The sequence below is a fragment of the Manacus vitellinus genome, unplaced genomic scaffold (assembly GCF_001715985.3).
Source record: "Manacus vitellinus isolate BGI_N305 unplaced genomic scaffold, ASM171598v3 scaffold_13_pilon, whole genome shotgun sequence".
NCBI lineage: Eukaryota > Metazoa > Chordata > Aves > Passeriformes > Pipridae > Manacus > Manacus vitellinus.
The window spans coordinates 13,944,208-13,966,614 of record NW_021938999.1 but is presented as its reverse complement, the minus strand read 5'-3'; the positions used below and the strand labels follow the sequence as shown (position 1 = coordinate 13,966,614).

At 36.1% G+C, this 22,407-nt stretch overlaps 1 protein-coding gene across 1 annotated transcript in view; it reads left to right on the top strand.

Moving 5' to 3' along the window:
• The window catches only part of HGF (hepatocyte growth factor), a 44,348-nt gene that overhangs the window by 5,844 nt on the left and 16,097 nt on the right, over nt 1-22,407 (top strand). The window contains exons 4-8 of the mRNA XM_029958070.1: nt 624-738; nt 4,735-4,877; nt 6,552-6,672; nt 11,104-11,222; nt 20,789-20,963. Of these exons, the coding sequence (XP_029813930.1) occupies nt 624-738; nt 4,735-4,877; nt 6,552-6,672; nt 11,104-11,222; nt 20,789-20,963 (673 nt within the window). The remainder of the gene's footprint in view (nt 1-623; nt 739-4,734; nt 4,878-6,551; nt 6,673-11,103; nt 11,223-20,788; nt 20,964-22,407) is intronic.

Sequence of the window (22,407 nt, the reverse complement as noted above, 5' to 3'; positions counted from 1 at the left end):
TTTTTCCAGCAATGAAAGGAGAAAAGAACCCCTGAGGTCAGTCAGTGATTTTTGACTGTAGGAACATCCTGGGCAAGGGACAGTTCTATGAATTTTGAAAGTTGCATTTTACAGTTTTATTTACACATATCCTGAGTTTGTTGTCATGCTAGTTCCTCTACATACTTGATCAGTTTTCCAATGTACATATTTGCCTACCATCATACATACTAGCCTGAATTTTTACTTCATCTTACTACTTAAAAATTCAACTGTATGTTAACATTTTTGACTTAATATTGTTCTTATTCACCTCATTAACGAGTGGGAGACTTAAGTCATCAGACTTGAAGAGTTTTGTTCAATCAGACATGTTGGAAACATTTTCAGGAGAGTTTTTTAACTCATTTAGTGATCAGTATTTTGGAAAAAAAAAAGGGACATGAATGTATGCCAACAACTAAACAGTATTTTGAATAATTAGGAATTTAAAGGCTATTAAATTATATTATTTTGATAATATTATTTATTATAATATTTATTATAATATAGTTCATTAGAAAAGAGATTATGAATTTTAGTTTACATTGCATTAATCAAAACCCTAAAATTGCAATAACCAAACTCCTCTTTTATTTCAATAGACTATGTCAGGAATTGTATCATCGGGAAAGGAGCAGACTATAAAGGAACAATATCTGTTACTAAAAGTGGTATCCAGTGTCAGGCCTGGAATTCGATGATCCCCCATGAGCACAGGTAAGAGTTCAGGAGCAGAGACAATGGGAATAGTGTCGAGACAGCTTCCATAAAGCATAAGAATTTATGGGACAACTAACTTTAGACAACAAAATCTCTTAGATATTTTTCTTGCCTTTCTCCAAGAGATGCCATTCTCCAGATCCCAGAAAATCCTTACTTTCATGGGCTTTCTCCAAAGAGGTCTCTTTTAATGCCAGCCTGTGTGTCTGTATCCCTTCCTTTCCTGTGTCAGTGTTTTTAGCTGTTTATATCCTTTTGATCTCTTAGTTACTGACAGGAACAAAACATCTGCATAACTTCAGCCTGGGGTCTGGAAGTTTATCACAATTTTCTAATCGACTCCCAGGGAATGAGCAATTTTAAAAACTCCATTATTAAGAAGTGGGGGATAGCCCACCTATTTGTTTAGTATATAGTTGTTGTTACTATTATTTGTATAGTTGTTGTTAATTCTCTTTTATTTGTTGAATACATTAAACTCTATAGAGCACTTAGGCCAGGCAACAAATACATGGAAAGGACTAAAGAGACTATTGAAATCCTTTCCTTCACATCATACTGGCAATAACTAAAGACTGATGCAGCAGGTAAAGGACTTAACTTTTCAGTGAAAAACTGAGGCCAAATCTACATCTTGAGAGTAAAGCTCATTAGACTCCATTATCTAAAGAAAGGAGAAGAAAGCCAAAATGTGAAACCAGTAAGAATAATGGTAGAAGTAGAGTCATCCACAACAAACAATGCTGGAGACTAGGTAAAGGACTATGAAGTACTGGTCTACTCTTTGACCATTTCTCTTTGAACCTTTTTGTACTGGCTTTAGCCATTTAGACAATAAAACTTTAAGAGACAAAACTAAAATGTCCTCTCACCCATAAGCTTCCTGTCTATGTTGCTGCCTTTTGCTCCAGACTCCCAGCATCAGCACTTTTTTTAGGAGAAACCAAACTGGATATTGCTAATGAGGAACTGGGCTGAGGAACTGCTCAGTCCTGTCCTGACCAAATCAATCCAGAGTACAAGATGATATCTTGGAACAACATGAAAAGGCAAAGGATACTTGGTTCTCTCCTCTTATGATGTGTTACAAAGCTGAGCCTCAGGCTTGGACTTACTGGACTTGGCTGCTTACAGTATCGATGGTAGTGTGTCTGATTTTCAGAGTGGGGCCAGACCTGTTCTTGGCTGGGAGCATATCATAAATATCACCAGGTCCCACAGCAGTGACCTTTTGAGACTTAACACCTTGAAGTATACAATCCTCATCTTTCAAAAGGGAAAGAATTCTAAATAATTACAAACTAAGCAAGAATGAGCATTTATTCTATGTAATATACATATGACTTTATATAATTAGAGAAAGGAAAGTGTCTTTATAGTGCACATTGTCACTGAATTGCATTTTAATACACAGTATACAGTTTTATCACATTTGGACAGCCACTCTTCTATGATGAATTTTATGAGAATGATTTTTCTCCTGCCTTGTGCAATAAGTTTAATTTTTTAAAGGTCATCGGATAAATGAGGTGACTGCGTGCTAATTTTGTTTTTCAACATCAGAAAATATGATTTCATCATCAGAGACATGAGGGAGATGGGAAGAAGCAGACAGTAGTGGTGTGTTTGGAACTTATTAGTACAAAAGGCTTAGATTTTTAGGTCAGTTTTTCTCAACATCTGATTATCACAATGTGCCATTGTAAAATAAATCCCCATTTCATATTTAAAGGAGAATGTACTTTAATGATTTTTAATTATCTTTCTAGACAGAATAGAAATAACTACAGACTAAAGTTGTGCTTGAATTCGATGAGTCATATTTTTATTGATTTGTATTCCAGTAGAACGCAGAGACTCCCAGCAAAACCCAGGGTTCTATTATTTTCATCTCCATCATAGTACAGAGTGCAGGACTCTTAGAGAGTATTAAATGGATAAACCCAATGTAAAAAGGGCTCAAAGAAAAATGGTCAAAGAGTAGACCAGTGCTTCACAGGCTTTTGGCTAATTTCCATGACTTTTGTGTGGTTGAATCTGTTTTTACCATTACTCCTACTGGCTTCAGTTTTTTGGCTTTTTTTCTTTTTTCCTTACCTAATGTAGTTGAACTAAATCATCAAACAATTTTAGGAGTGGCCCTTTCTTCCATTTCTGGACTGGCCTTCACTGCAACTCATCTTTTCCTCTCTCAAGAACATTGTTTCAGTACCTGTCGAAACCATTTGTTTATCTGACTCATCTTATGTTTTTAAGGCTATTCATTTAGACTTTTTTTTTTAATGTTCTTATAGCATATCTGATACAATTTGAGATGCCTTTTCCCTATATTTTCTTATGTCCATAATTTCTGAGCAGAAGAGTTAAATAAAATGATCTTGTATGCACTGACATACTACTTTAAAACATTTGCAGGTTGGAATATCCTATCAGAAACGTTTCCCCAGGGCTGTCTTTAACTAAAAAACATTTAAGATATTTATATTACAAGACCAGAGAGGAAAAACAGAAGCAATAATTTTATAGGCAGCAGTAATGACACAAAATTATTCTTTTAAAGCACCAAAATAAAAAAAAATAAAAAACCCTCTTTTATGTAATGCTTCCACATTATATTGGCTAGAACCACAATGTGATTAACAGAGGTATTTTTCAACTCAGTTAGTTCAAATATTTCATTAACAGGAATAAAACATGATTAAAATGTCACATGTCCAATTTTTCTTAAATTTAATAACTTAAATATACTGACAGCAAAAAAATGAAACAAATCTTAGAAAACTCAAAAAGTAAATCATTTAACTAATTCAGTTACAACTTTTGTGTGATCCCCTATGCGGTTTGCCTAGCATTTCAATTAACAAAAAATCTTCATGGAACAGATCACAACTCTGAATTTAAGGTGTTTTCTAGCTACAGAGATTTAGCTGCAGTTTAAGCATCACTGCAGTGAAACTGGCAGTGAAATGCCACTGGATTTGTCTGCAACGTGCAGCCTGAGTGTGGTCGTGACCTGTTGCAGTGGCATTGAACAGACCAGTCTGGGGTTTGGTTCCTTGCTATGGACTTAGCAGTTCCTTAGTATGAGGAGAAAATTGACTAACAATCTTTTATACATAAATATATATATAATCTATATATGTATGCCTATGTATATCTCTATATGTCAGTGTGCATGTAAGGGTTTCTCTAGAGGTAAACAAATACTTTTACAGATAGTTGGGACGACAACACCTTGCACCTGGTCAGTTTAAGTCAGCTGGGTTACTGTGAAATGTCCTAATTTATACAACAGCGTGATGAATAGGTCTATAAGTAGCAGAACCTAAGGTGACAACAGTCAGGCTCGTGGCAGAACATGAAGCAAGACAGCTTAAGTGACATCTGGGGAAATTTCTGATGCTGAAATGCAAAGCAGTCCCTGGTTTCACGCAGTGAAAGCCTCTCGGTGAGGTGTATCACACCACTCAGTCACACTCACATGCTCCTGATGAGCAGTTCTAGCTGCTGCCTGAGCAGGGATGCAAAGAGGTTTCTCTGCTTGTGGACTTTTTAGTCTAAGCCCAAATGGACCAGTTGTTTGTGCCAACATGCAGAGGAAAGACAGGTCTGGCTACAGACACAATGAATTTTTCCCCTATGCACCCACAGTTCACGAAGGAGAACACAGGGATGGCTGGCAGGGAGTGTGTGGCTGCCTTTGGTTCTGTGGCAGATAGTTGGCTCTGGACAGCTGAGGAATGGGAATAAAACTCACTACAGCATGCTACAGGCTAGACAAATTGCCCCAGATTTAGGCCATTTAGGTTGAGTAATCCCTACTGAAGATGTGTATTTGTGCATGGACAGATGTTTGGGGGGTACATTTCTTTAGGTGGGATGGAGGGAGAAGGAAGCAGAAATGTGATTTTTTCTAACTATTTGTAAAAATAGTATGATTAACCCCAAAGTTTGCATGCTCTTATACTGTAATGATTGTCATTTTAAAACTAGCTTTTTGCCTTCGAGCTATCGGGGAAAAGACCTGAGGGAAAACTACTGCCGAAACCCCCGAGGGGAAGAGGGAGGCCCGTGGTGTTTCACCACCAGTCCAGAGGTGCGCCACGAAGTCTGTGACATCCCCCTCTGCTCAGAAGGTAACCTGGCATGACTTCTGCAGAAAGTTGCTTTTGCTCTGCTGACAGCAGCTGCATGGAACTTCCAGTAGACACTTGCTTGTGGCCTTTGGATAAAGAATAGGTGATTTCTCAGCAAGAATAATTCACATAGCAAGAAAAGGAGGTATTAAGAGAAAGAGAAGTTCTTGTATGTTCCAGTACACTGGAATATTTGAACAAGGTTTCAGGCTCAGCAGCTTTTTTCAGGTCATGGAGGAGCTTGAACAATGTAATTGTGCTGATCACACAAATGTGATTTGCTTGTCTAGTCCATAGTGAATCCATTACGGTCTCAGTATTACTATGTGATAAAATCATCTAGTTCCATTCCACGGTAAAATCAGCTTTTCCTCTTCTTTTTGATGAAAATTTAGATACTGAATTACAGGATGAAAGCTCAAGATAAGTATGCCCTTTATTTTTCAAATAAATACTGTAAATAAATGTAACTATAAATCCAATCCCATTTGACTTTCAAGTCACAGAATTTGAAAGACAATTCATGTGCACCATTGCATTTGTTGACTTTTAAGTTCTGTTAACCTCCAAACTAAGCTCTTATATCTTGCTAATCAACCAATTCAGTTCCAGTCAATCAACTCATTTAAATCCTCAAGATATGATGCCTTTAATTTTCCTGCTAATGTGTCACATGGAATAGCTGTGGTGTTGTGGAGGAATTAAAAGGAGAGGGAGGGAGAGAGGGAGAGAAGGGGGAAGCAAATAATTCACAAGGAGCTTGAAAATCTATTAAAGCCTAACCTTTAAATATAAATTTAAATGAACTTCAAATGGCATAATACTTGGAGCTCACTGCAGGATGAAGACTTTGGTAGCGGATGTTATGACTGAAGAGTGAGATCTGTAAATGCATAAAACAGTATTTTCTAAGTGATCCTTCTTTAAAATTACTCTAATTAGGGAGTAATTGAAAAGTTTGTCTACAGTTAGTTATGATGAATTTATTTTATATTTTCAGACTTCTAAATCTAAATTTTGTTCAACAGCGGTTTCAAATCCCTTTGATGGTTTTTACCCATTCTCCCTCTACCCCCCTCCACCTTCCCAAACCAGGGCTGAAAATCTATCTTAGTGTAAGCTGCCAAAAAGAATTATCACCGAAAAGAAACAGTATCAAGTGTAGCTGAAAGGACTGGGAATTTAAAATATATACTGTACTGCACTGAAATTGGGATTCAGCCATTATTCTGCACTTAAACTTGTGCTGTAATTATAGTAGACTTAGAGTGATTTGAAATAATGGATGATACTTAATTGGAAAATACCACCTTTAAAAAATACTTCTTCCTTAGATATGTGCCTCTTTCTGCTACTAACCATAAGTAAGATTAAAAATCTTTTAGGAACATGAATGCGTCTAGCAGCTGACCCCTACCTGCCTCAAAACTGTAAGTGTTCTATAAAGTGATATCACATTTATGCTCATGGATTAGATCTAAGAAAGAGATGTTATTCTATTCCAAAGGGTATTACCCACACCAACTCACAAAAAGGTATCATTTTTTTATACCTCTTCAGTTTGGTTTCAATACACAAGAGCAGGGATGCGACTTATTTCTTTTTAACTTTCTTTTTTTGTGGTGCAAGTCATCAGTGTAATAAATGACTAGTGTCTACTTTTTTTTTTCCTAGTTGAATGCATGACCTGCAATGGAGAGAATTACAGAGGGCCAATGGATCACACCGAGACGGGCAAGGAGTGTCAGCGCTGGGATCTTCAGAGACCACACAAGCACAAATTTCGACCAGAGAGGTAACCTCTCCCCCCTCCCCAAGCAAGACCATGTGGTCATAATTTGAAAATTGCACACATTCTGGAAACAGCTGAGCAAAACTAGCATGAGCTCAACTGAAATTTATGGATGTCACCAGTTTTAGATGTTTGGGCTTCTGGTCCACAGTGTAGGCTGACTACTGTCACAATGGAAATGCAGGATGGGGACTAGAGGCTGTTTTGTGCAGTTGTGACTACATCCCATGCCAGTTTAGTGTAGTGATGTTCATGTGCTGCATTAATTGATCAAAATTAACTTCATTGACACTAAAAAATTAACCCCTGAATGTTTCTGTATATATTGATTTGCAGCTTTAGTGAGCTTAAAATACCTTAAAGTCACCGCAAAGTAAATAATGATTAAAAGTCATAAATTTTTGTTAGACTTCTTGACACAATTGTGAATATAAACTTGCAATATCGTCAAGTAACATTATCCTCCTTTTTGAGATATTGAATAGCCTTAAAGCTGTGGATGATCTGTTATAATCACATTTAAGTACCCAATTGGTTTGAACAAAATATTTGCTCACTGCATATGTTTTTGCAGCCTGGGAAAGGAGTTCATTGCTCTGTTTAGTATTTTATGACTGTGGATTTCTATCTTAGACTTTTTTCTTTTTTTTTTTTTTAATTTAGACATGAATGCATAATGCCAAAAGTTGAGTCAGAAATACAAAGACAAATTTCATCCCTGTTAGGGTTTGTCCTAGAGGGCAAAATTCGCCCGACCACAAATGGTCATCTATAATACACCCTTCTGGAAGGATTTTGGGGCATGGGCGTGGGTGGGGGTTAGGCCACATAGGAAGGCTTCTGTGATCATCTAAACTGGACTACAGTTTCATTTTAGTTTTATTCTGGATTTTGGATTAACTCCATTTATAAATTGGATTAAATAAATTTAAACTGCCAGAGGAAGACTGCAAGAATCAAAAAACCCAGAATGATTAAGATCTTTCACTGAAAGGATCTTTATATTTGTTAAAGTGTTTCACTAAATAAAGCATTATTTTTATACTCAGAAATGTGAATAGTACTTGATTTTAGAAAGCCTGATCATTCAGCAAAACATTAAGGATCTGAAGTTTTGGAGTTTATGTGATATAACCTCTTTTCTCCCTTGGGTGGGATGATCTGCTTCATGAATAATAGCAGGCATCCCACAGCTCTGCTGCAATAAATATTTTGTATTAGCAGACTGGGACTGAAGATAATCTGAGTTTTGCCATGCACTTACTGTGCATTCTAGAACATGTCACTGAAAGAGTTTTGTTCCTTGGGAGTGAAACATTTGTAGAACTTCTGGGTACAAATAATAACAATTTTACTATCAGGAGGAAATTTATTTTTTTCCATTAATTTCTAATTGTTTGCAAAATGACTTTTCAGACTAACAGCAGTCTTACGAACAATTGCCTTCCTCCTTGAACTATTTCCTTCAGAAAACATCGTCTTGAGAGTTTTCAGACTGTAATAAAAGTGGGGGTTTTTATCAAAAAGACACCCATCCAGATTTAATTGATTTGTATGAGCTTGAAGAGTAATGAGGCCCAATGCATTTCTAACACACTGGTGTTAATCACCTTCATGGAACAGTCACTAAAGGTAGTAACAATTATACTTTGATTATACTAGATTTTAAAAAGGTTGTGGGATTTGCTTTGTGCTTTTTTTTTTTTTAATGGTCACATAAATTAAAAATAAGAGAAGAGGTTTGGAACAAATGATTCATTAAAACACAGCAATCTCTACTGACATTTATAATATATCATCCTGGTGTAATGTGAATAACTTGGAAACCAGGAAGGACAATCTGGGTAGATTTAAACCTATTTTCATTCATGGCTTCACCAGTTGCAACTATGAAGAAAAGGAAATAAAACTAGTAGTCATTTAAATGCTCCAGTCTACCTGCTGTTGGACAATGCTTTCAGCTCAGGGTGAATAAATCTCACTTTTGTTTTTTGTCACCTCAGTGAGTTGTTCCACATTCCTTCCCCTCAGAGGTCAGTTCCTGACCAGAATTGATAACCAACCCTTGCTTACTCAGATTTGATTGAAGTTAGCAGAAGGAACCCCCCAAACAACTCCTGCATGACCCATTTTTAGCTATTAGTAGATGCAGAATTGTATTCTAAAGCTCCAGTTCTTTTGTGTACTCCTCACAGGCACCATGGAAGGAAGACTGTTGAGGGTAATGACTTAGGCATAGAGCAGTGTAGAGGGGAAAAATTTTTCTCCTTCTCTGCTTGTATTTTCTGCTCAAATATGTTGTGAAAATACTTATTATAAGGAGGAAAGTAGGGTTGAAGTGTAGCATAAGAGATGAACAACTACAGGAATTCTTTTACTAATACCCTGGTTTATATCTCTTATATGAAAATTTATTTTATACAAAATCAAGTTTCCAAGTTTCTTTTAAAAAAAAAAAAGAAAGGGAAAATAAATATTGGTGAAGAGCTTTAGATACTAAATTTAAGTTCCAGGATAGCTAGAGATCAGCATCTGTCTCTTTAAAAAGAATAAATATTATCTCTTTGACTAATACTCTCCTCTCTCTCTAGAAACTGAGAAAAAGTCTTGATTTTGACACCAGATGTGTATCTTGATCCTTCATTTCAGTTTAATAAATGAAGTACAGCTACTGCTGTTTCAAGGGGGAAAAATGTAAAATATGTAGAGTTCTGAAAGATCTCTGAAACCTCAGGCTGTTTGTTAGGTTTAAGCAAGGAGACTGTGTCCAATGTACTTGGGAAGGAGGAGTGTACAGAGCAAAGGGACTAGCTGTCAGGGAATCCTCCATAGCCTCACTATGGAATTGTGTGGAACAATTTGAAGTCCTGTTGTTGTTTATCTAACATTTATGTCTTAAAGGTGTTAGTTTGGCTTTTTTTGTAGGAATTGTTGCTTACTGGATATGAAGGAAGGCAGAAGCATGTCTGAATATTGTGGAAAGACACTTGTATTCTAGAAAGTGGATCCTTTACATCCCCATTTGTTTCCTGGACTCATCTTGGTCCTTAGGCAGTGACATGAACTCTCCATGCTACTTGACACGGAACATGTTCTACCAACATCAAAGCTCATCACTGCATCTAGTGGGTGGCCAAAGTCATCTTGTTTTCTACTGTATTCTTAGCCTGTTAACTGCTTCCTAATGAAATTCTTGGACACAATTTGTTCCTTTACAGTTCGTCTTTTACCTAGCAGAAAACAGAGTACTATTGCTAGATCCGAAACTACCACATTCTTGACTGCCATTGAATTCTCAGTTTGGTGAGGTTTCTCCTTGCTGTTTTTTTTTGTAATTTTTTTTTTTTTTGTAATTCTACTTAAATCCTGTCCCTGTCCCTTGTATAGTTGAAGGAACCCAACTTTCCTAAGAAATGGGAGCTCAAGTTGCAAATACATGAGTCAGAATTAGCATGAACATTTGACATAAAAAGCATCCTAGCAAAGACACGCACTTGTAAATCATATTTTCCTCTGCTTCTGTGAAACACATCTGCTTGCAGTTGTAAATGGATTCAAGTTCCCAGGTAGTTAACTTTATTGTTCTCTTACATACTTTTCATGATTCCCTCAGGGGCAAATCTACTTTTTGTTTCTCTTACTAACACATTTCAATAAAATTGGAAAGCCAAGACAATTTTTATTCACTAGAGAAAAAAAAAAAGGATTCATTTATCTCCTTCTCTTTAAGTTTACAGATGTTAGCATCGCACATTTATGCAAAAAGCCCCTTCTCATCTTGACTATCTCTCTGACCGTTCAATAATGGCAGCAGGAATGTGGAAACACTTAAATAGCACAATAGTATCAAATCTTAATGAGATAAAGTGAGACAGAAGTTAATTCCTTATTTTTCTTCTTCTTTCCCCCAGTGCTTGAAATGAGGGCATGACCAAGAATGAGCTCTGTTACAAAAATGGATCACTAGTAACATTGCTACTCAAAACAGCTTCCAGTTTGAACCCAGGGCTGTTGCACTGAAGAACCTGTTTTGTTAATGAGTCCAGCATGGCAGAGAGTGTTTATATAATCCACACTTAATTGGACTGTTTAAAAAAAATGAGAGGCTTCAGTGTCTGATCATCAGTTGACAGACACAAGAGCAAGAATTTAGCAATTAGCAGAGTTACCCCATCCGGTACCCTGTGCATTAGCACAGTAGGGAATCCCCTTAGTGGAGATCTGATTCTGCTGTATATTTGGAAAGTGTTTATAAGTTATTAGCTTTCTAGCAGTATTAAAAGAGTTGCATCCATCTTACATAATCAGACCCCAGGTTAATAGGAATTGGTTCTTGTTTGCCTCTGCTGAAGTCTGTCCTTTAAGTACCTTGTAGAAACCTGTGCAGTGTTGCCAGGAAGACTTCCTTGACACGTTTCTCATTGTGGTTTACAGATATCCTGACAAGGGCTTTGATGATAATTACTGCCGCAATCCCGATGGCAAGCTGAGACCATGGTGCTACACTCTTGACCCTAACACCCCCTGGGAGTTCTGTGCAATTAAAACGTGTGGTGAGTTCAAGCAAAATTTATTACTTCCTTTTCCTTTCCAAAATCTGGACACAGATATTTCAAGCAGCATAGGACCACCGCTAGTTCGTTCATTGCCCTTCGCTGGCTTTTAAAATATAGCTTTCAAAGAGGGTCTCCTATAAACCTTTTCTGTTTAATCTGGACAGGAAAGAAGAGTTGTGCATTACTTACCACTGGAATATGTGTAAATCTTACATACTGGAAATTGCAATAAAATGTAGGAAAATCAAGAAACAAAAAAAGAGGGGCAACAAAATCATGGAGATTTCATGTACATTCTTACTTTGACCATGCTGGGCATTTGCATCATCATTTGGGAGTAGCTGCATATACACACCATCCCTACTCAGAGTTCTCTGCCAACAACTCTTCACTGCTTTGCAGTTCTAGGCCTTGGGTCCTGCACACTATCCACCCTTGTGCTGAACACAGAATTATTAATTTCCCCATGGGTTTTTCTCTGATATTCAGCACTCCATATCAAAGCACTCCTCAGGCAATTAATTTCTTTTCATCCGTTAGCTACAAGATGGTGGCATTTGTTATCCTTACTTTACAGACAGAGAATTGAATCAAAATGACATTAAGGTATACAAATATTAGATGTCCTCTTTGAGATGCTTTTGTTCAACATTTTCAGAGCATCCTACAGCATGCTCTATCTTCAAAGCCCCGATCATCTTAACTTTCATGATAGCTCTGACAGCTCTGTTCACTGATAATTAGATGTTAAATAGATAATTAGAGTTGTGCAGGAAAAATAAGAAAGTTAACACTATTGGACCTCTCTTGAAAACATTTCTAGACTTTCATGGTAATGCTGTTGCTAAGGCAGATGGTAGAATTCAGTTTTGTTGAGACATGCTTTAATCAGGAAACCAGAATTTACATCCCTGAAATTCCTTGCCTCATTCACAGCTTATGGATCCTACAGGTGATAATATCCTATCTTATCTCACATAATTCTCATTGGTATATTTAGGGGCCATTATTTTGCCCCTAGTGAATGGATAACATTTGAAATAATGTGCAAGTATCATATTAATGGCAGTTTCTTCATACTTAAACTTTTTTTTTTTATTCCTTTTACTCAAAATTCTTTATTTATAACATCATGGGAACAAAGACAATTTCTTTAAACAAGGCATAGCTTTAACTGAACCCATACTGTGGAAATCTTTCAACTTCATGTGCCCCAACCCTGTGGCAGAGCCCCCCAGGAAAACAAGCAGAAAAGGGAAAACAGTATTTTTGGATTTTCCATGAAGTGGAGGCAAAATGAAGCTTCTAAAACTTCTCAGTCAAACTCAGTGTCATATTAGCTCATGAGAAAGTCAGTTTTTCTTAGATCTGCAGTTTGAAACTACAATTTATATTGTTGTCCTGCTTGAACTTTGATCAAAATGAAGTGTTAAAAAATTGTCCTCGAAACCAGACCCTCTCCTTTTCATCTAGCTCTAAGTGTCACTTCAGTAGGCTCATTGTAAAATTAATTTGTCTCTCTTAGGAGGAGGGTAGAAGAAGAGAATAGAATCAACTGAAAAGAACAATAAAGCTCACCTGAAAGTGGCTTAATGTGAGAATTCAAAAAGTGAAAAAAAAATCTCAAGCACAAAAGGAGTGATTTTTAATAACTGTGTAATTTTCAAGGTTCTCTATATTTTGTTGCTGATGATATATATATCAAGATAACCCATTACTGGGGTCTCTAAAATCCAGGTAAAATAGAGACAGCAGGAGTCTGACAAAAATCTGTTTCCATAATGTAATCTCTATTTTCCCTATGATGTTAGCACATATATAAATACTGAGGCAGGCAGGAGGGGAAGAGGTAATGGCTACAGCATGAAGCTGTGTATGTGAGCAGTTGTTATCTAAAGGAGGAAACACGGCATTCTTCATCTTCACTTAGGATTCTTGCAAAAAAAAATTATGCTGTGTTTTCTGCTTCCACCACCAGTAATTCAGAATTTTCTCTCCTTGGTTGTTCTTAGCTTAGACCAGTCTAATGTCTTGGAGATTCAGTCACTTCTAATCAATTCATCAATTTTTTAAATCCAAGGGTTGAGTAAGAATACTCTTAATGTACTTCCAGATGCAGAGTAATTGAGCTTATTCATAAGGCATTATAAATCCAGTATAAGGTAGTTACATTATCAAAATTATTCCACTGTAAAAAAAGGTGAGGATAATTTGCTACTTTGGGCAATGTCTGTAATCAGGTTTTCTAGAGACAGAAGGAACTTAACAGGACAACTGCTTGTTTTGGGTCAGGCATCCATGAAGTCACACCCATATTGAAATTCTTACCTATGAACTACAGTACTAGTTCATGTCATTATATTGAGACTTACTGATAATCTTTAATAATAGGGGAAGCTAAGTCTATCCCCTTTGTGAACACAGGCTTGCTTAGCTATACAACTGAATCATCTTTCAATTTTTTACTTAATCCATTAATTTAGGAGCTGTTGCTCTGGATTTTTGGCTCGTGTTGGTCTGGGTTTTGTTTTGTTTTGTTTTGTGGTTTTTTTAAAAACTAAACTGTGCTTCCTACACTTCTTCAGTTATTAGATAACGTATGAATCATGTGTAGCATACTAGATCTGTTCTTTTCCCCTGCTGGATATGTTTTTATTATGAAAGAAAAATATTCCTCCGTTACAGCTGACTGTTTCACAAATGCAACTTTTATAAACCTTTATCCTTTGGCATTTCCTGAGCTGATGTGTCAGTGTTCTGAGGATTCACATCTGGCTTTGTTGGTCACGTAAACTTACAGTCCATGCAACTTTCAGTATCTCCAGTCTGACCAAAGCTTTATAAAATAGTTGGGTGGGAGATCTCCTGCAAATTACTGGATTATTATCACCTCTGTCTACCAAATCACAGTTAAAGTCCTTAATAGAAGGTAAAGATCATAATGAAATTTAAAAACAAAACCCACAGTGAAATTATTTTAATGTTGTGATGAAAGTCTTTGGTCTTGTATCTAGACAAAAGTTGACTGAAGTAATTAGAAATTCTTTCTTTTATCTTCAGTTAGAAAATATATTAAAATCAGTGGAAATTTCCCATATGAAATTGCATTTTCACTGTAGAAAATTGTGTATTTTTGTAAATTAATAAGGCAATCTATTTGAGAAGTATACAAAAGTAGTAGTCTTGAAAGTGCTTAATCCAGCAGGTATTTTCAAGGAATGTTTCGGACAGGCATATGGCACTGCCCTCTACATAAGATGCAATGCTGCTCAGTGCTTTCTTTTATAACCCAGAGAGGGAATTTATTGCTGATACTATTGTTGTATCAACAACTCAATGGCCAGAACATCAACACAAAATATCTAAACCCTGTTTTCAGTTTTCTGTCTTTTTTGAGACACATAGAAAAACTCTTTTCCCACCTCCTAGCAGGGAGCCCAAAACACTTGGCTATTCTTAGTTTCGGTGGCTGCTCTGTGTTTCTGAAGCTGTGGCTGTTTGCAATCTCAGTACACTAAAAAGAGAACATCATAAGTTATAGGTCTTTATAGCTTTGTGGTTTGGATTCTCACACAGGTTTTTAATTCCTTTGCTGAGGACTGTTTATTTAATTTACAAGAAATTCTAATTAGGAAAAATGCTTTGCAAATCCGAGTTCTTGGACCGTATACAAAAATGTAGGTGTCCTCTCTTTGGGGGAGTGACCACAAGGCAGCATGCTGCTTGTGGCTTTTGCTACATGTCATAAGGGCTGGTATACTCTATAGCCAAAATGCTGACAACAGCTCATATACAAAATTTTCAGCAAAAAAGTCAGTGGAAGGAAGCATTTAGAAAATAAATATGGTTTTAAAACTGAAGAGAGAGAGGGCATTGTAATTTTACTTCCAAGCACAGAATGCAGCATAAAACATTGTGGCTTACAGCCAGGGCTGTGAGAAAGAGATGACAGGAACAATTAGGAATTAGAGATGGCTCAAGCTGCAAAAACTGGATTTGGATTAAGACTTCAGGGACCTCAGGACTGGTTTGAAGTTGCTCACATATGTGTCTGTGGTTTTGGCTCGAGACAATTTTTAGTTAGAAGAGAGGATAAAAGGACAACTAACAGCAATGAAGAAGTGTAGGATGAAATGAAGAAATGGAAGTAGTGACAGCAAACATGAAAAAAGAAAATGACTTATTATGGCATGAATGAGGACATGAACTACAGGGAAGACAGGAGCAGGGAACTAATGCTACTTTAAAATAATAATAAAAAAATGGATAACAGCTCTTCTCTGGATGCATTATAAGGGTATAAGAGAGATGCTGAGGTGCAGAAATGAAACTGCTTGTGTCAGTCATTTAAGAGCTTCAGAGTTACATGGAATTATTAAGGACAGTGTACTGTTGATGCCTATCTGATTTCCAATCAACCCAGATGTCTTGACTATGGATTTAGCCTTTGCTGTCAGTATTCATAGACAATAGACAGGAGTGACTGAGGCTTGAAAAGCCTTGAGAGAATTCAATAAAGGTCTAAGTTTGATGGGAAAGAACAGCAGATGAAACAGCAAAATTGAGACTCTAGGTTGTAAAATGAACCATTGCAGCGTGCCTATAACTTTTGGGAAGGCAAAATACTCACCAGTATTAAATTACTCATTCTTTAGAAAGAGATTTCAACTGCCCATTTGAATGGGAATTTCTGAATAAAAAGTTATTTGTTGAATGTATGTATGTAAACAAATAAAAGTCACACTCAGTTTAATCTTAATATTTGTATAAGATAAAGATTTTTATAGAAAGGGGGCAGTGAAAAGAGACTGATATTTAGTAGATGATAAAGTGTTACCTTCTATTTTGCTTCACACAGAAACATAGAATAGGTCCAACATTCACTGTTTATTCATCAGCTTAATCTACATTCCCTCAAAAAGTATCCATCTCAAATCCTTTTCATCATTTCTATGATAGTTTTTAAAGTGAGATTTAAGAACTCTAAACCTGAGGGGATCCATTTTTACTATTTTTTTTAAAATGTATTTAAAATAAAAATTGTTTGGACTTAAAGTCTTCCTGTAGACATTGAAGCTACCTGGAAAGATCTCTCTCTGCTCAAGAACAAATGAACTGTACATGTGAAGATTTTAGGTGCAGGGTTTAGGTGACAATGAGTTCTTCAGTATTGTGATTCTTGACCTTGGCTTTAATTGATTTCTTCACTTTCTCATTTGTTTTTACTGAAAAAAAGCAAAACACTAGAAATCAGTGGGTGGGTCTTCCACATCTTTTTTGATTGTGAGATAGTACACTGAAGAAAATATGGAAAGGAAGGAACTGACAGTAACCTAATGTCCAGAATTGTAGATGCCATTGCTTGAGGTAGGGATGCCTGCAGGTAATACAACTGAGAATGACCAGCTTCATAACATCCCTCAACTTACTTAGTGACATTTGTAGAATTGCATGGATCATGTTTAAAATCTACTTTTTAAAATATTTTTTTGCTAATCGGGGCACATTTTCTTTCTACCGACTGACGCTGTAGAAAAGACATTACATGAATATAAGCAAAAGAAGGTATTTTCCTCATGATGTGATTTAGGATCCTGCTTATTTTCCAGCAATGTCTTTTCCCAAAAATACATAGATTGTATTGCAATGAAAAAACATGAATTCTCCAGTAATATCTCTATCTTCTTTTAAGTCAGTAGAAGTTTCACCATTGACCTAAAATTTGTGCAGGATTTTCTTCTGGGTCACTGGGATTAAAGACAGAAATAGTACTCTAACTGGTTACTTCAGCTGTCGAATGACTCAAGGCCCCTGCTGATCCCTCATGCTGGTGTTACTGTGAGAACCAGAACTGAGAAGACTGTCTGTGGCTTTACACATGAAACTCTGGATAATGTTTCATTTTTTTTACTTAAGCTTCTATGAATGCACGAGCTGGCCCTTTTTAATAAAGCTATGTATTTTGAAGTATCAAAATAGGGAGGGTTTTATGGAAAAAGGATACCTTTGCATAATTGCACTTTGGTTGAGGACTTCAGAGTAAACATGTGGAGGTGGAAATACTACTAATGGGAAATCCCGTCATGTAGCTGACTGAATTACATGGTTAAATCTTAGTCATCCAGAATTAGAAAAAAAAAACAAACCACAAAGTTCAAAAGTAGCAAAATGCTGCTGACAATTACCAAATTCTTCTGTTCATAATGAGCTTTTATACAGGAGTAAGAAGTGACATTTAATCAATAAATCATAAATAGTAGTCTTTCATAAGATGATACGTTGTGTGTTCTTCCTTTAACAGTACTTTTAATCTCGATTCAGAACTATAAAAGTTGAACTGAAGCAAAAAAATCCTGGGAACTTATATTATGAAATATTAGTAAGTAGTACAAATAAGGATTGCTTATTGATTTTAAATTAATCTAGCTTAATTCATAATGTCTTTCTCATTGGAACAAGCCCTTGGTTTGCAGATCTTGATTTATATTTTAGAGGAATTGCTGGGATAAGGATAGGAATTCAGCTTTATGGATTTTTATCTTGATCTCGATTTTGCCTTGTAAGAGAGCTGTGATTGTGGTCTCAGGGCTCTTTCACCAGTGCTCTGCATATCTGATGTTCATGCTCAGAATTATTAAACTTTAGATAATTGGCTATGTGGATGATGAGTAATTAGCCTCAAGGACAAACCAATAGTGAATGGAGATGACTATATAAGTTGTAGGCTTGGACAACCTGGGCACTGCCTTATAGTCTGCAGAGCCCCTCTGTAATGCCTGGTGAGGCAGGCACTGCTCCTCAAGCTCTTGCATGTTCCTGTGCACATCCAGCCCAACTTTCATTAACAGGAACAGGGAGACTGTTCCCATCATGACTGTTTGAGGAAACCACCAGCTGAATGAAGGATTTCTCGAGCCTTTATTGGTAAGTTTTGAGTTTTCTGTGAGACTCAATAACCAGAAAGGGAATTGCTTCAGAAATACATTTCACAAATATTTTGAAGTCTCATTTTTCATGTTTTAAAATGAGACACTTGTAGGAAATGCAGGTGGTACAGCAAGAAGAGTTTGGGGAGGGGTTTGTGGACCTTTTGGAATGAAGGAACTGCTGTATTAATCAAAATGAGAATATTCTAGCAATCCTTTTCATCACTGGAATTCTAATTGAGAGCTGCCACAAAGCAGCAGCAGATAATCACGTTGTAGATTTTGAAATAATTTCTCTCTTAGTCATTATAATGTAAGTCTTTCCTGAGGTGACGTGGCTGTGCAAGTATTCATGACAATGTGAAAATTAAGTTTGCCTGGTGCCTTTATATAGGACATTTTGACATGGACAAACTGTACAATCTGATCTACAGATAGAGGTCACTGTCCAGACATGCAGTGTAAGGTTTGACAATAAGCTGTGCATCTGTCAATGTACAAGCAGGAATGCTCTACAAAGTGACTATGGTCTTACTTAAATCAATTGGTTCATTACTTACTTAATTTCACGCACGAGATTTGAAAAACCCAGACCCACACAATGATATCTAAACACCAACCCAATTACTTTTTCACTAGTATGACTGAGTACACAGCAGATGTATTATATAGTTCATTACAGTTGAAATAGTAACTTCTGGTGCATACAACACTTCTGGTATTTGCAACAGCTTTTATTAGGTTGATTTTTTGTTGTACCTTATTAGTAGTATTATTTAAGAAGACTTTTTGCTAGAGTTATGTAGTTATAGTTTATTAATTTACTTACAAAATAATATGAAAACAGGATTTATGCTGAAATTTCTCATATTAAGAAACTCTTCCTCCCCAGGTTATTCACTACATCTCTTACATTTGCATGTATTTTTTGAAAAGACTAATATATATTTGAATGTGGCATAGCAATGTCCCCTCCAATCAGTTTAGGAGCTATTTTAGAATATAATTCCAATATGTTTCATATATTATTTATGATGGAAAACTGAAATATGCATCTATTTATTTCTATTAGTTGTATGAATTCATCTCTTTGTAGTTCAATTATTTAAAAAGTAATCTATAAAAACTAAAAATATAGTTACTAGCTGCAAGTCTATTTGATGAATCCACTAGAAAGAGCATATTTGTCAGCCTGCAGAAACCTACTTGTGATACTTGCAATGCCACATCCTTTTGACTTTGGAATGAGCTTGGAACTCACAATCACATTGAAACAGGACAACATTTGGAGAAAAAGTGCCTTGGGAAGGAAGGACAGGAAATGAATTTGGCCATGAAATACTGGTTTGAAAACATCAACCAGATGAAGAGAAAAAGGGATGCGTGGATAAATGTATAATTCAACTGCACAACTTGATGTTATCATTTGACAGGAAAGTGATCTTTAACATCAAAGATCAGTCAGCAAATCAGCCAAAACCATCTGTTATGACATTTGGTTTCCTTAAGATCCATATTCTCTCTAAGTTCATAGAACTGGCTCAAGTTACCAGGAGTGAAGTATATTATGAATAACACACAAATATTTTGTATTCACTGGACCATTTGAAGAAAACTAGTTAAAAAACTTTATTAACATACTTATTGTGAGCAACTAATACTTTTAAAGTAATTTATAAAATTAGTCTTGTGAATAATATAAATTACCAACAAATGGGCAGTTACTTACAGAAATATTGTATTGGGAACCTTTGGGGACATTGTAGAAGTGTTGCTCTCACTGCAGGGTATTTTGTTTTGTACTGCTTCGTATATATCTGATGCAATATCTGTGCCATTAATTTGCAATTATGAAAATTGCATAAGAAATAAAAAGAGACTTTCAAGTTATGTGAATGAGTCATTTGAAAACCACTGTTTTTCTGAATTTAGTTCAAGACAGCCCACACCAGGGTGAGTACAGAGTATATCAACATCTGTAAAAGATCTTGAGTCTCTTGAATTTGTTAGTCTTTAAAGCATTTGTCTCTCTGTAGAGCATACTGATCTTTGATTTTAAAAGCTGAACTTTTTCCCCTCTTTAAACCATATGAGGCACAAAACCCCCGACACTTCAAGGAGAAGTTAGTACTTTTCTCTATAATAGGATTTATTTTTGCTTTAATTTTTTATCTGCACCTTTTTTTCTTGTGATTTGATATTCTGTGAATTCATTAGAGAAAATAAATTGTATTTTATTACTATAAATATGTATTAACATGTGTAACAGGGCACACGTGGGTGGTCACTCAGTTTTGTAAAGCTAAGCGAATGAAAAGATATTTGCTGAACAGGAAAAAGTAATCAGGAATATCTTCTGACCTTCCATGACAGAACATAGGCCAGGTGTCTCACAGAACAAAAGCTATTAAATGTTGCAGATTCTCTGCATGCAAGTGGATAAAGTAGCATAAAGTCTAGCACTTTGATTTTGTGGATGTTCTAAATATGAAGAGGAGAAAATTATTCTGTAATCACCTCAGCAATTTCACCAAAGAACTCCAATTATCATGATTTGAACTGCAAAGAAGAGTTCAAACCTGACATCCTCAGCCAGCCTTAAGAGAGTGAAATAGCATTTATTCTCTGGGTCTGCAGATGAAAGCATCATGAACAGCACAGAGGCAGCAGCTGAGACTTCAACATGCATCCAGGGCCAAGGTGAGGGTTACCGTGGCACAGTCAGCACCATATGGAGTGGAATTCAGTGCCAGAGATGGGACTCTCAGTTTCCTCACCAGCACAACATCACTCCTGAGAACTTCAAATGCAAGTGAGTAGAGATGTGTGGGTACTATCACTGCAGTGGGAAAAGAGTTTAGTTTTAAAATGTTTAAAAAGTCATACCACTGAAGTAAGCCATAGGGTCCCTGTCCCTGCTCTGCATCCTGATGCATTCACTCGACTTGCTGATGCTGAAAACCATTTGAACATGAGTTCTTCAGATCTCAAAATAGTAGTTCTAGACAAACTTGTGTGAAACCCTAGGGGTTTTTATGAACTTTTTCTTCAAGCATGATTTTAAGTGTCTGGATGTTTTCCAGACTGAGACCTGAATCCCAATAGTGCTGGTACATTATCACCATTTTTCTTTCATGGAATTAAATACTTGTTCACACTTTGATTGCTGACTTTAACTCAATATATCCTAAATATTACCTAAATGTAAACTTCTTCTCAGTACTAACATTTATAATATTTGACAACATTTCTTTTATTTTCCATATTTTAAGTCCTTTTTCTGTCTCGTTACTAACTGTACTTGCATCAATAGGACTGCTTTCACTTGAGGGGTCACTGATCATCAAAAATTTCTGTGCAGTTCAAAAACTCCCAGGATGTGAATGATCTATTAATTTTAAACAGTTACCTTAGTAATGTTGTTTCAGTCCTTTTTTAACTGAGTATAGAAGAAACCTTGCTGACCAGCATGGAGCCACAGCTCAGTTTGTACTAAATGTCTTTACTGATGGGTAGATATCAGTAAGAATTACAGTATTAGGCCCATTCTTTCCATAGTCTGTTATCAGTAAGTGTTGTAGATGGAAAATTACAGTGAAATATGGAGATGCACAGAACATGGCAAAAACTGTCAGGAGATGGGAAAATAAAACTTACATTTAAGAGGTTTGACTATTTCATGCAAGCTGTGAAAGACATTTAAAGACGTTCCCTTGTGACTAACTTTTATTTTAAAGGTAACAGCTGTATAGAATTTCAACATATTTTTTTTTATTTTCCAAGATTCAGTTTCTTAAATGAGTCACTGATAGTCTACAGGACTCTTCTTTCTCTAAACTCAGTAGAACCATTCAAAATACAGGGAATTTTAAGCACTTTGGTAATGTTTGTATTTAAAAGCACTTGTAATGGATTGCAGGTGTATCCAATGTCAGTTGCATGCAAATTTTGATGGAGAATCCTGAATAAAAATAAGCTATATGGAAGATATTGTTAATCTTCAAGTGAAATCTTGTATCCAGTCAAAACATATGTCTGCTGAAAATAAATTCCCATGAACATATTCTTATTACAATTACTATATTTTTCTGGACACTGTGTTCTTACTGACTCCTCATCTCCTTGCACTTGACACTGATCAGTAACATAGAGACCTGAAGGAGTTTATATAATTGTTAACTCATAATAAAAAACAATGGAATGCATCAGTGGGTTTAAGTTATCCCTGCTGTGAGCTAACATATTTATTTTTATAG